Here is a 12,870-nt window from a genome sequence, read left to right on the forward strand (position 1 = left end):
AAATTTTTAAATTTATAAAAAACTAAAATATCAAAAGGGCATTTTAGTTTTTTTCACTATTAACAAACAGAAATCACTAACAGCACATGACAGAAGATACATGTTTGTCGTTTCCAAACCTTTTAGGTATCACTTTGTCGTTACGGAAAACCTTGGGTATGCGTAAGTTGTTTGGCCTCCAATGAAATGACGGCACACATCAACTTAACAAAATATAAAAAATATATATATATTTTCAAATTTTCAAATTTTAGATTCAAACCCTTTTTTATTTTATTTATGTTTTTTTTCAATTTTTTAATAATTTTTTTAAATTTACAATTCAAAACTACAATTAAATAAATGTTATTTAAAAAAATAGAATTAAAAATTAAAAATAAATAAATTTTCATGGTACTTAATTTTCCGAAATTGAAAGATTTATAACTTGTCTTCTTTTTTCTTTTTTTTTTTTTTTTCTCTAAATTGATAATCTCCCCTTTATTTTTATGTAATGGATTAATCTCCCATAATTACATTTAATTCGAAAGGGTGAATTTTTTTCTACATTAATTAGTTCTTGGCATTAATGGAGAAGATGGTTGAGAAGTAACATCAATTTTTAATATCTTCAAGTAATTAATAAATATTAATATTAATTCATGGCATTGATGGAGAAGATGGCATTAACGGCAAACGTAATGGGTCTCAATATCTTCAAGTAATTAATAAATATTAATATTAATTCATGGCATTGATGGAGAAGATGGCATTAACGGCAAACGTAATGGGTCTCAATATCTTCAAGTAATTAATAAATATTAATATTAATTCAGCCTTTTAAACTAATTTAATTTATATATGGGGATGCCAAATCATTAAGTCACCCTTATTTCTTTTCAGTTTGTATAGGTCTTACTTTCATTTGAGCTGATTAAACTTTAATCGCGTTAACGACGCATGCTTGGAATAAGAAATGATAAGACCCTCAGTTCAGCTGTGAAGAAAAGTGATAGTGGCATGCTATTTCTAAGTTTAGTGAAAAAGGACAAAATAGAACAGTAATAGCCTTCCTGCCTGCCTGAACAGTAATAGCATTCTTCTGGAGCTCATTTGATTACAGACTTACAGTACAAAGGTTGGTGGATGGAAAGAAAAAGGGCCGCCTGAAAATGAATTCATACTGAGACTGAAAACCGTGTCAATTTAATTCTAATTTTCTTTACCCATATGTTGATTGAGATTGAGAATGAAATCTTTTGAAATTTTATGGTTTTGCTATCAAAGAATAATTATAGATATTGACTCGATAAACAAAATTGATATTTTCAAAGATTTGGATTCTAAAACTTTGGCTTTCTAGACCGACTCGTGTCTAGTTTTAGCAAATGTATATACTTTTCAACTGCTTCTAGTATAATTTGTAATCATATTTGCCTTGTATTTGTAATCATATTTGCTTTGTTTAAAGTGACCACTGAAAGCAAACAACTTAACTTGTTCAGCTGAAATTATGTATAACATTAAAATACCCTAAATATCACTGAACGTATTAAAACTAAAGTTGATCTATTAGTTAAGAAATGTTGCATAAAATATGTCATAACTTAAACCTTACTCCAACTCTATTTTCTTAGCAAAATTGTAATTGAATTTGAGGTCCTAAAAGATACAAATAAACCTTCTTTACCCACATGTTATTGTGTACTAATAATTTGTATGGTGATAAATTCTTATTTACAAAATTAATACATATTTTGTGATAAATTTTAAATACCCAGTACTTTGCAATAAAAGAACATTGGTTAGCCATCAAACATGTCGTCCCATTTGGGAAGATTTTGTTAGTTATTTGGTTAGGTTTTCCCATTAATTGCATGGGCATCATGAGTAATAATAACTGTTAGGGCTAAAAATCGTCCTTGGCCCAAATAGGGAAATAGGACCATTAGCGAAGACGGACCAGGCCCAGTCCTGCAAAGGCCCAAGCCAGTTTAGTTTTATTTTGACGTGAGGTATAAACCAGCCCAAATCACGCGGGCACGAGCCTCTCAGACCTAGTCCATTTCTTGGGTCCACGGACGAATCCAGAGCCCACAGCCCTTTCATAGTACTTTCCTACTCCTAATCAACTTCCTATTCAAGGACGTCTTCCTATTCCTGATCACTTTCCCACTTTGCGAATTCTCCTAAACAAGGTTACCTTCCTATTTGGACATTGGTAAGACAACTCACCACGACCCTAATTCTTCTAGGGTTTACATCGGAGTCACATTAGGACTCCTGCTCCCACCAGGATTGNTGGAATCACTTTCAAATCTTATTTGACCCGATTTGCTGTTCCGTCAGAAGAGAGTGGTTCTCACAGTAACTTCTACTACTCTTTTGATGCTGGAGGGATACATTTCATCATGTTAGGAGCATATGTCGATTACAATAGCACTGGTAACTGAAAATTTATGATCAAGACATAACTATAAACCCTGACATGTCTAATTTTTTCAGATTAGAATGCAATGCTAGGATGTATATCCCAATTCTAATATTGAAATTCTCTATCCAGCTGTTAATTCTGACTGTTCTGAATTGTAGGAGCTCAGTATGATTGGCTAAAGGAAGATCTACATAAAGTAGACCGGGATCTGACCCCTTGGCTGGTAGCTGCATGGCATCCACCTTGGTATAATAGCTATTCTTCACACTATCAAGAATTTGAATGCATGAGGCAAGAAATGGAAGAACTTCTGTATCAAAATGGTGTTGACATTGTTTTCTCTGGTCATGTAAGTTAAACGTATCTATTTTAATCATATAGATAAGAAACAACCTTAAAGTTTAATTATTTGGGTTAGATTCATCTAATTTGATTTTAGAGCATTTTCAATTCACATGCAGTGCTTGGAGGTTTAGTTGTTGATGTTATGTGTGGTTGTTTCTCTGAAGCAAGAAAAGACTAAGAGTGATGTTATAGTCAACATCTTAAAAAGTATTGGAGAGTTCCTTTACTTAATGTCCTTTTAAATTTAGTTGTCTCAAACTATGCTATTTCTGGACAAGATAAAATTCCTAGATTAAAACTAAAAAAATCTGTACTGTTAAGAGTAAGATTATATTCTCTTATCTGGTGATCATTGCCTTCTCTCCTTCATTGTGATGGAGTTTGACAATATCTTGCTACCACTATCTCTATCACTTCTGTTCTTTTATCTTCCCATTTGAGTTTCTAACATTTAACAGAGGATGAGTTTAATTGTAGAACTATATTGTTGTTTTGAAGACTGAGTTCCTATACGGGTTATGTAATTAGAACTGAAAACCTTGCTATTCACGTGTGACATTGTGAAGATGAATATACAATGAATCTGCTATGGTTGGTAAAAGTGTTAGCTGATACTTTATATCAGAGCAAGTTAGAGATATAAGAAAGCTGAAAAGAAAACTAGATACTACTAAAATTCACACTTAAACAAATATTCTTCTTTCTCATTGAATATATGCTGCCTTCTATACAGGTTCATGCTTATGAGCGGATGAATAGAGTTTATAATTATACATTGGATCCTTGTGGACCTGTTTACATAACAGTTGGAGATGGTGGAAATATTGAGAAAATTGATGTTGATTTTGCGGATGACCCTGGAAAGTGTCCCTCAGCTAAAGATAACATACCAGAATTTGGGAACATATGTCATTTGAATTTCTCTTCAGGTCCTGCTAAAGGAAACTTTTGCTGGAGCAAACAGCCCGAATGGAGTGCATTGAGAGAAAGCAGCTTTGGACATGGAATACTTGAGGTACATATGCTTTAAGAATCTTAACATCAATGCTGCAAATGCAATACTAAGTTTCTTCCCTTAACCCAACCCTAATGCCTTTTAGGTTTAGATGTGGAACATTGAACACGGATTTTGTTACTAATATGTTAAACGACACACAGAGTTTGCATATATTCAGATTTATTCATAACAGACTTCACTATTGTGGTACTCCGGCACCAATATAAATGAAGTGGCTCCCTTCTTGTTGCATTTGAATGTGTCTATATAAGGTTTCAAGGGTTTCTAAAGTATGCCTACTTTGCTACATCAATCCTGGTTTAACCTGTGAGTGTATGCATGCACAATTATGTTAAAATGCAGATCTGTGAGTAGAAATTTGCTAAATTAATATGCTGTGGCTTAACGAAACACTCTGGCATGTATTTGGTTCTTCACTATTTCGCATAAAGCAAAGCCTGCCGACACAGAATTTGTTATGATCTTTCTAGTTTCTTCTTTGAGTTGTGTCTTTCTTCATCAAGATTTTGTCCGTTTCTTGATGCAGGTAGTAAATTCAACGTATGCATTATGGACCTGGCACAGAAATCAGGATATTTACAAGGAAGATAGTCATGGTGACCAAATCTATATTGTGAGACAGCCAGAACTGTGCTCTGCCTCCACCTCTAAAAGTGATTCTCTGATATAACTTTTAGTTTCAAATGGTCATTTGTTAGTTGTTCTCGTTTATGAAATGGCCTCATTACAAACTTAATAGTTAGAAAATGAATGAAAGCATTCTTGAATCTTTGTGGTCACTGTCATCGATCAATTACTTATCGGTTGTACTGCAGTCAGCAACTAGACCATTCATCATCAAATCATTAAAGTAATGTTTCTCGATGAAGTCAGTTGAATAGGATAAAATTGTATCTCTTAGGAGCAGTATAGACACCTTTTGATGCATACAGTTCAACATGTGAAAAAAATTAATGTGTAAACTCCAGCGCTCCTGTTTTCATAGCGGGTTCTTTCTAACTTCTAGCAAAGGGGCTTTTTTTTTTTCCCCCCACTTTTTGAGATGGATGAGTTTGGTCTGCTTTCTTATAATAGAAAAAACAATATAACTTTTCATTGATGTATTTTTTCATTCAGATCCGATTCAAATTAGCACATTGATCATTTACTTTAAGCTTTTCTGATTTTCTGATGACAGGGGAGCAACCTGAAACAACTAGGAGCTCAAACAGTGAAGCAGCAGCTATATCAGGAAAATGTAAGTGGATACTGTCAATAATATTATTCATAATGGCTGTCAATATCATTGCTGTAAAATGATATTAAATATGCATGTAATTGTGCTGATTAAATTTCTCTTCTTCACTGTATATAATTCTTGCCAAGTTCAATCTAAAGTATGTAATATAATGGATTTCAATGTGCTTATATATTCTACCAAAGAAATTTCCTAGAGTTGTAAATGAAACATCTCAAATGATATATATATATATATGTCAAATTGTACTTTATAATAGTGATATTCTATTTTAAGTTAATTTTTAATATTGATATCCAGGATAGTTTTGTGCAATGTTATCACTTTTACTATTGTTGGAGATAATACACTAAATAGGCCCAAAACTGAAAACCCATAGGCTTAGCTTGGCCAAAATTTGATAGCTCAATTTTTCACCAAAACAAAATCATCCATGTTAAATTAAAATATCTTAAATGCACAATTTTATTATAGAAAAAAAGTTAATTATATGTAACAGTTATTACATTATTTACAAGTCAAATCAATAATTATGTATGGAAAATTGTCAATTTAAGACCACTTGTTTTAAAAACAAGAAGAAAAAATAAAAGAGTCAACAACTTTTTCCCACCTTAACAATTGTTTAGTGACATATTCTCGTCTCTATACTTTTAAAATATCACTTTCTCACTGAAAAATATAAATTTAATGACACTTTCCTATCGATCCCACCAATTGTCAATCGATTCTGGCATTGTTGCGACCTTATACCACCACCATTCTCTTCATCGATCATCACTCATCAAAATTCGTCAAACCTTACTCTCGTCGACCTAGCCAATCATTGACAATCAAGCGATTAGGGTTTGTGCGACCGCCCCCCAAGTCAAACTCTGACCAATCATGACCACCAAAATCTAACATTTTATCACCAAAAGACTCACCAACCTCTCCTCTTTAAAAGCCCTAATAGATCGAGTTTGCTCTCCGTTTGCTACTGGATCGAAAAGTGTATTTTTTGATGAGAAAGTGATATTTTAAAAGTTTGTAAGTGGAAAAATGTCATTAAGCCATTATTTGGGTGCAGGAAAGTCGTCAATTCAAAAAAAAATATTAAGTTATAAAACTCTGTTAAAATTTAAAAGGGTCACTTAAACTTAACACCTAAAGTTTGTTAAAATTAAATGGTTTAATGTCATTTATTAGAAATATTAATAAATAAAAAAACATGAAAAAGACTAACATAACCTTAGCTGGAAACGATATTTTTGTTTGACCATAAATTGGTAATAACTATAAAAATAAATTTTTATTGTTATAACTTTTTTTTAAGAAAAGCAACACTAAAAAATATTTTTGAGAAGACAGAAAAAACTAAAATATTAAAAACAATTAAAAAGAAAAGAAAAGAATTAACTCTTCATGGAAGCCTTTAGCCACTGTATCCACCTATTTGTTACGATTGTTGTAGAGGTATAGTGCTCCTACAAATAAATAAATAAATTTTAATTATTTTCAAAATATCAATTATGTAACATATATTGAGTTCTCCTAAAGTGATATCTGATAAACTGTCAATATGCGTGTAGATTCTGTTGTCCTTAAAATGCATGCTTTATGTCCAATCTTAAATACGTCATTGCATCATAGAAAAGTTCATTAGTGACATTTTAGTGATGTGACAAACTAAAACTAAAATAATGCTGTACCCACCTAATTGTTACTATTGGTGTACGCGTATATGTATTAATGTATGTCTAATGTCTTCCTACAAATAAATATATTTGTTATTATTTTCTTGAGTAATGGACATGTTCCCACCCAAAGTTTAGCGAAATAAGGTTAGTATATAGGTCTCATAAATTTCAGATTCTCACTCTTAAATGAACGATGTCAATCACGGTTAGGTTTGAGATGTGCTATTACCAAATTGCCTTTCACATCGTTCCAAACCACCACCACCTCATTCCAAACCATCACCACAGCTAGCCCACATTACAAAGCAACACCCACCTCTCCAAAACAACACCTACCATAAATTAAATTAACCCAACGTAAGAAATGTTGAAAACCGGATCAAATCAAACAAACACTCCACTAGAACTCTCAAAAACTAATCAATTCTTTAAATCAATCATCAAAATTAGCCAATTGACCAAAAATCGCGAAGGAGATCGCCAGCTAACGGCGACTGAACAGTTGAAGGGGACATGAGGGTTTTGAAGAGTTGGAGTTACTGGTTGTAGTAGTGGTGACCAATTTGATTTTAGTCACTGGAAATGATTAGAATCCAACAGAGAATGATCGAATCCTAACCCTAATGGCGTCGGCAATCAAATAAGTCAATGAGTCAGAAAATAAAGGGGTTTTGGTAATGTGAGGGTGTTGAAGCTGATAAAGTCCAACTCCGACAAGAAACGACAAGATCGAGCGTGAGAGTTGTTCACACACGGTTAAAGGGTTTGAGATGTGGGGTTATTTGACTTTTTAATTTCAAATTATAGTAAAGACTAGTTTAGCCTTTTAATTGTTAAAAATAAAGGATGTTATTTTAAGGGTGGAAATCTGGAATAAATGAAATCAGGGATATTAACCTTTGAATTTTGCAAATCCTCAGGTGGGAACATGTCGTTTACTCTTGTTTTTAAAATATTAATTATGTAACATAAATTGACTTCTTCTAAAATGATACTCCCTCCGTTTCCAAATAAATTTGGTTTTAAACTTATTACTTTTCTTTCCAAAATAAATGTTGTTTAACCAAAAAGTTGAGCAACCTTCTTTCTCTTTCTCGTTTTATGGCCCTTGTTTCCTCTCTTTTGCATTTTCTTTGGTCCTTCGTCTCTCCTCTCTCTTTTTCTCTCTCTCTCTCTCTGGCCTTCGTCTCCTCTCTCTCTCTCTCTCTATTTCTCTTTCAAACGTCATTTAACTCTTCACAATTCTCTCCAGTTTTAGATTTGGGACACTACTGGTCAAGAGATGCTCAAAGCTGTTACTTCTGCTTACTATAGAGGTGTTGTTGGTGCACTTGTTGTTTATGACATTACCAGAAGAAGTAGCTTTGATAGCATTAACTCTAGCTTGAAGAGCTCACTAGTAAGTAGCTTTGATAGCATTTAATTGTCTTGCCTCCACTATTTTGTGCTTTGTTTATTTGTGAAGTAAAATGTGTGCAAGAAAGAAAAAATGTTATGGTTGACTATGTTTGATGTTGTTGCTTTATTGTGTTCTAGAAATTGGTTGCCAAACAAAAAGTTAGTTTCTTTTGGAATATGCCTTAACCTTAATTAGCTTGTCAATTTTTGGCTCTTATCGCTGCTGCCTAGTTTTCCAGGTGGAAATTGAGGTTCTGTAAAATTGAACTTTGTTTAGATGCATATTTATAACAATTGGTATTATTATGATTGAACTCTGTATTTCTAATTATGATCCTAAAAAAGGAAATACCAATGTTAAGATCTTAGCCATGAAGTTTTTCCACAAATCATGCATTTAGTAAATCCAAGATTCGGATATTTAAACTAAAAGAATATGGTTAAAAAATGTAGAGAGTGAATTTTATTAGTTGTAAATCATTACTTTTGTAATATTATTTGAAATGAATTGAAGAGCCTGTAATCACTTGTTGGTGTTGTTCCTGCTTAGCTTCAATAGACAATCTAATTTTACAAATGTTACAAAGTTGCCTCTTGCATCAAAGGTTTCTAAACTTGAGTTTCAATATTTTGTTTTTTAAAGTTACCCTTCTAAATCTGAGCAGGTAGATCATCCCACCACAACAAATAGAGATCAAGTTGTAAACGCAATGGAAATTATGAGTCATAAACTTTAGAATGAAGAATTAGAACAAATGAGGATATGGGTGTCTTTATCATGTAAGTGGCTTTTTTGTGTTTCTTTAAGGTGCGTTTGGTTCAAAGAATTTTAGATTACTAAGAATGTTATATTAATGGAAAATTAGATTACCTTAAAAATTCTTAGGAATCTTTAGAAAAATGTGTTTGGTTAGTTGAAATAAATTAGCGGGTAAGTTATTTATATTACTAAATTGCCTTCATTTTTAAATATTAATATAATGTTATTTTTATTATTAATTTTTCAATAATTTCTTTTAACATTTCAGATTTAGTTAAAACACCCTAGCTTATATAAAACTTTAATTTATAACAAAATCACCCCCACCCACCACAAGCTACTGTCAGCCGCCAGCCACCACCTTTGGAAGTTGTCGAAAGTCGTTGAAAATTTCCAAGAGTCCCTAATATGGCCCAAACGGCCAGATGGCCGTAGATCTGACCTAAAAATGGCCAGATCTAGTTTGGCCATTTCCGACCAGATCGATGGATCTGGCCGTTAACGGCCATCAATATGGTCAAAAACGGCCATATCGGAGCCTCCCGGCGACTGTCGGCAATGGCCAGCAGTGGTTGACTAGCTATCGGCAGTGGTGGTTGGGTGACGGTAGTGATCTGCAATTTGTTTTAAATATAAGGGCATTACTGTCCAAAAACTTAATTAAACAAGGGTAAAATTGTAATGGTGGATTAATATAAATTGATTTTAAAATAAGGGCATTATTGTCCAAAAAATTTATTAATAAGAGATAAAATTGTAACCAAAATAAGATAACCAAGTAATCTTCCAATACCTCAGAAAATGAAGGTAATTAGATTATCTCCAATATTACCAACATTAACTACTATTGGTATTGGAAGATTACTAGAATCTTATATTACTTGACAACCAAATGTGGTAATCAAGTAATATAAGATGACATTACCTTAATAATCCCATATAACCCCCAACTAAACACCATCTTAAGGTTTTTATTCTTAAAATTGATTATGGTACATTAATTGTTGTATGACTCATTTGACTTATCAATTTATGAATGTTTAGATTTTGAAGGTAATCATAACATCAACAATGAGGCCAAATTAACTGACACTGAAGGCAATACAAGCATTCCAAATCATTTGGAATGGTGGATGTCAATAGTGGAGGTTTTATTTATTTATTTATTTTATGGTGGATGTCAATACACTTTATTTTCTTTCGTCAATTCAGTTCATTATTTACAATATTTTCTCTTATATAATATATGTTGCAAAAAATAATGTAGAAGGTGAATCAAGATTGATTGTCGAAATTGAAATTTCTGGAGTTTGGAATAACCAGGAAAAATCAGCAATGGGCGTTGTAATGTATGATACATGCGTTGGAAATTTGACTTTAACAGAAGAGAATGTGTTAGCTTCTAACACACTACATGCAAAATATCTTGCCTTATATCATGGACTGTATATAGCTCATGAAGATGGTGTTAAAGAAGTCCAATGTTTGTCTTACTCTCAAGAGCTAATTGATAGACTTAATAGGAATGATGAACAAAAATGTGTATTGGGTGATTTGCTTGATTCCTTTACACATGTCGAAGTTTGTAAAGTGCCTGTTAGTGTGGATTTGTTCGCTGTTGTTATGGTGTAATCTCTCACTAGTCAAGTATTCACTGAGTATCTTATAGAGAAAATCCAGAGAATTGCTAGCTTAAAAAGGGTGTTCGTCTAAAATTTGTATCCTTAATCCAGTTATAAAATACTATTACACAATGACTATTTCTCACATATATAAAAATAATAAGAATTATTTTCTAATGAATTGGAAAGCGTGAAGATGTTTTCTAAATATTATTACTACCAAAAATACATATACAAATCCACATTAATTCCTTCATTGAGACAGTGTGTGCAATCCTCTCTCCAGCTTGATGTCTCCCGACCGCTACAATCTAATGCCTGCAAAAATAAAGAAAGCAACGGAGTGAGCTATAAATGCTTAGTAAGTAAATCAAATCTAACTATGCTCTTACTCTGTTGTCCCCATTTTCGCTGTACTGCTTTTAAATTTTTGCTTGCTTTCTCCCTTTATTCTTAAGCGTACTACTTAGCAGTCTTCTAATTTTTTCTCAAATCTTTCTAGTGTTGTGCTATTCTTTATCATTTTATTTCTCTTCTCTGCTAGATTAAATCTTCCTATTTCCTTCTCTACTCAATGAATCGCTAAGTTTCCTTGCTTTTTGTCATGTTTCTAATTTCTATTCTTTGCTAGCATGTATCTAATTTATGTTCTTTTCTCGTATATTTCTAATTTCTTTTTCTATTCTTGTAGGCTTCTATTTTCTTTTATTCTCCATTCTAATGTGCTTTTATTTTCTTTTCTTGGCTAAACAAACACGCAATGATAAAATAAACTCTTTAATCTATGCATAAATGCATAAAATGCAATACACATAAAATGTCTGATGCATATGCAAATGATCATGTTTGTATTCTTTCTGAAAATTCTTTTATAATTCTTTCTACAATTCTTTCTGTTTTCTATTTCTTATTCTATTTTTCTTTCTTATTCTCTTTCTGTATTCTGTTCTAGTTTGTCGATCGGACTAGGCTGAGGCATGGATTTGGAATCCTGGCCGTGTGAGTGTATTCTGAAATTCTTTCTGGGTACAGTCCTCATCCACATGCACTTCTAGCAGACTGTACAATTCTGTGTTCTATTCTGAGGCCGCTCACTAATGGAGGCGTGCATGTGGGAAACTTCTGCATCTCAGTCGCCACTAACTAACTTAGCGAATGCTCACAGGTTCCCCATCACAACACCCCTCTGAAAACATGCTCTGTAAATCTAAAAAATAACTAGCTAGACATTTTCCAATAATCTTAAAATTTCTTAAATACATGCTATGCTATGTCATGTATTCATATGATATCTATGCATGATCCCAAAATACGTGTCTGACTGAATGACTCTGGCATGTATTCTATTAATTCTAAGGCTTTTATTTCTATACTTTTCTGGAAAGCCCAAAGTTCTATTCTAGTAACACGCTTAACTTAAACATTTTCTATTTTATTCTTTATTTCTGAATTCTATGCATCGTGTGTACGTACGCGATTCTATAATTTCCACATAATTCTATAATTATTCAATTCTATCATGCTATTAAAATGCATACATACACAATTACATTATCTCTCACGAATTCTACTCTTTTATAATTCTATTAGTGAGATATTAAAACGGCACAAGTCAACTAGGGAATGAATTCTACATTTTAGGCAATCTAATTTCTTCTATAAAAATCTAAGCCACAACTTAGGTATTAAGTCTACTAACATGTCCAATTATGCAACTAGATTTTCTCAAATATATATATATATATATATCACATAACCATGTCATTAAACTACTCTTTAATATTTTCTAATGTTACAAACATGCCTTGTACAACTTTCTATATACAAATTTTAATGCCTTAAATTTGCATTCTCTTAACATGACCATCAACTTCAATTGTTATACATACCCTTCTTTCTTCTTTTCTTTTGGCTACATTCTATACATGAATCTATATTGCCATATTAATCATTGTAAATACAATCTAACATATGGCACAACATATATACTTTGGCTAAATTCTAATTTCTTTCTAACATTCTTAACTAAATTTTTGGCCAATACAAAATATTCTCAAGATCTTCTAGCACAATTCTGTAGCTTGTAATATATAATAAGGCATGAAAATTATACTCATACCAATCAATTTCTAAAATGGTCATGTATTTAATACATAAATCAAACTTCTATTTCTTTGATGTTTCTTTTGATCTTGGGAAAGCTTTTCTATTCTTTATACAATAAAATCACTTATTATATATTGTTTATAACTAATCTCAAAACAAGAAACAACAATCTACTCATTTGGCCAAGCCATTCTTTGGATGATCTTTCTAATTTTAAGCATACAAGCTTGACAACTTATTATGGCATATTGTAATATTATTATATAATCACCTATCTTTTACTATCATCAAC

General features: G+C 32.1%; 2 protein-coding genes across 2 annotated transcripts; both read left to right on the forward strand.

Annotated features, from left to right (window-relative positions):
- Positions 1-727: 727 nt before the first annotated feature.
- LOC116125046 (purple acid phosphatase 15-like) lies at positions 728-5,175 on the forward strand. Its single transcript, XM_031410776.1, has 6 exons — positions 728-786; positions 2,276-2,424; positions 2,572-2,762; positions 3,492-3,773; positions 4,303-4,429; positions 4,954-5,175. The coding sequence occupies exons 1-6, from the start codon at positions 728-730 to the stop codon at positions 5,073-5,075; spliced, it is 930 nt and encodes a 309-aa protein (XP_031266636.1). The 3' UTR covers positions 5,076-5,175.
- Positions 5,176-7,974: 2,799 nt separating this feature from the next.
- Positions 7,975-10,482, forward strand: LOC116125047 (ras-related protein RABA5e-like). Its single transcript, XM_031410778.1, has 2 exons — positions 7,975-8,091; positions 10,174-10,482. Exons 1-2 carry the CDS (start codon positions 7,975-7,977, stop codon positions 10,480-10,482), a joined length of 426 nt encoding a protein of 141 aa, XP_031266638.1.
- The last annotated feature ends 2,388 nt before the right edge of the window (positions 10,483-12,870 follow it).

This window comes from Pistacia vera, unplaced genomic scaffold, assembly GCF_008641045.1.
Source record: "Pistacia vera cultivar Batoury unplaced genomic scaffold, PisVer_v2 Contig1592, whole genome shotgun sequence".
Taxonomy (NCBI): domain Eukaryota; kingdom Viridiplantae; phylum Streptophyta; class Magnoliopsida; order Sapindales; family Anacardiaceae; genus Pistacia; species Pistacia vera.

Coding starts and splice junctions, on each gene's coding strand:
- LOC116125047 (XM_031410778.1), top strand. CDS start 7,975: ATGCTCAAAGCTGTTACTTCTGCTTACTATAGAGGTGTTGTTGGTGCA. Junction 8,092..10,173: donor CTAGCTTGAAGAGCTCACTA/GTAAGTAGCTTT, acceptor TGGAATAACCAG/GAAAAATCAGCAATGGGCGT.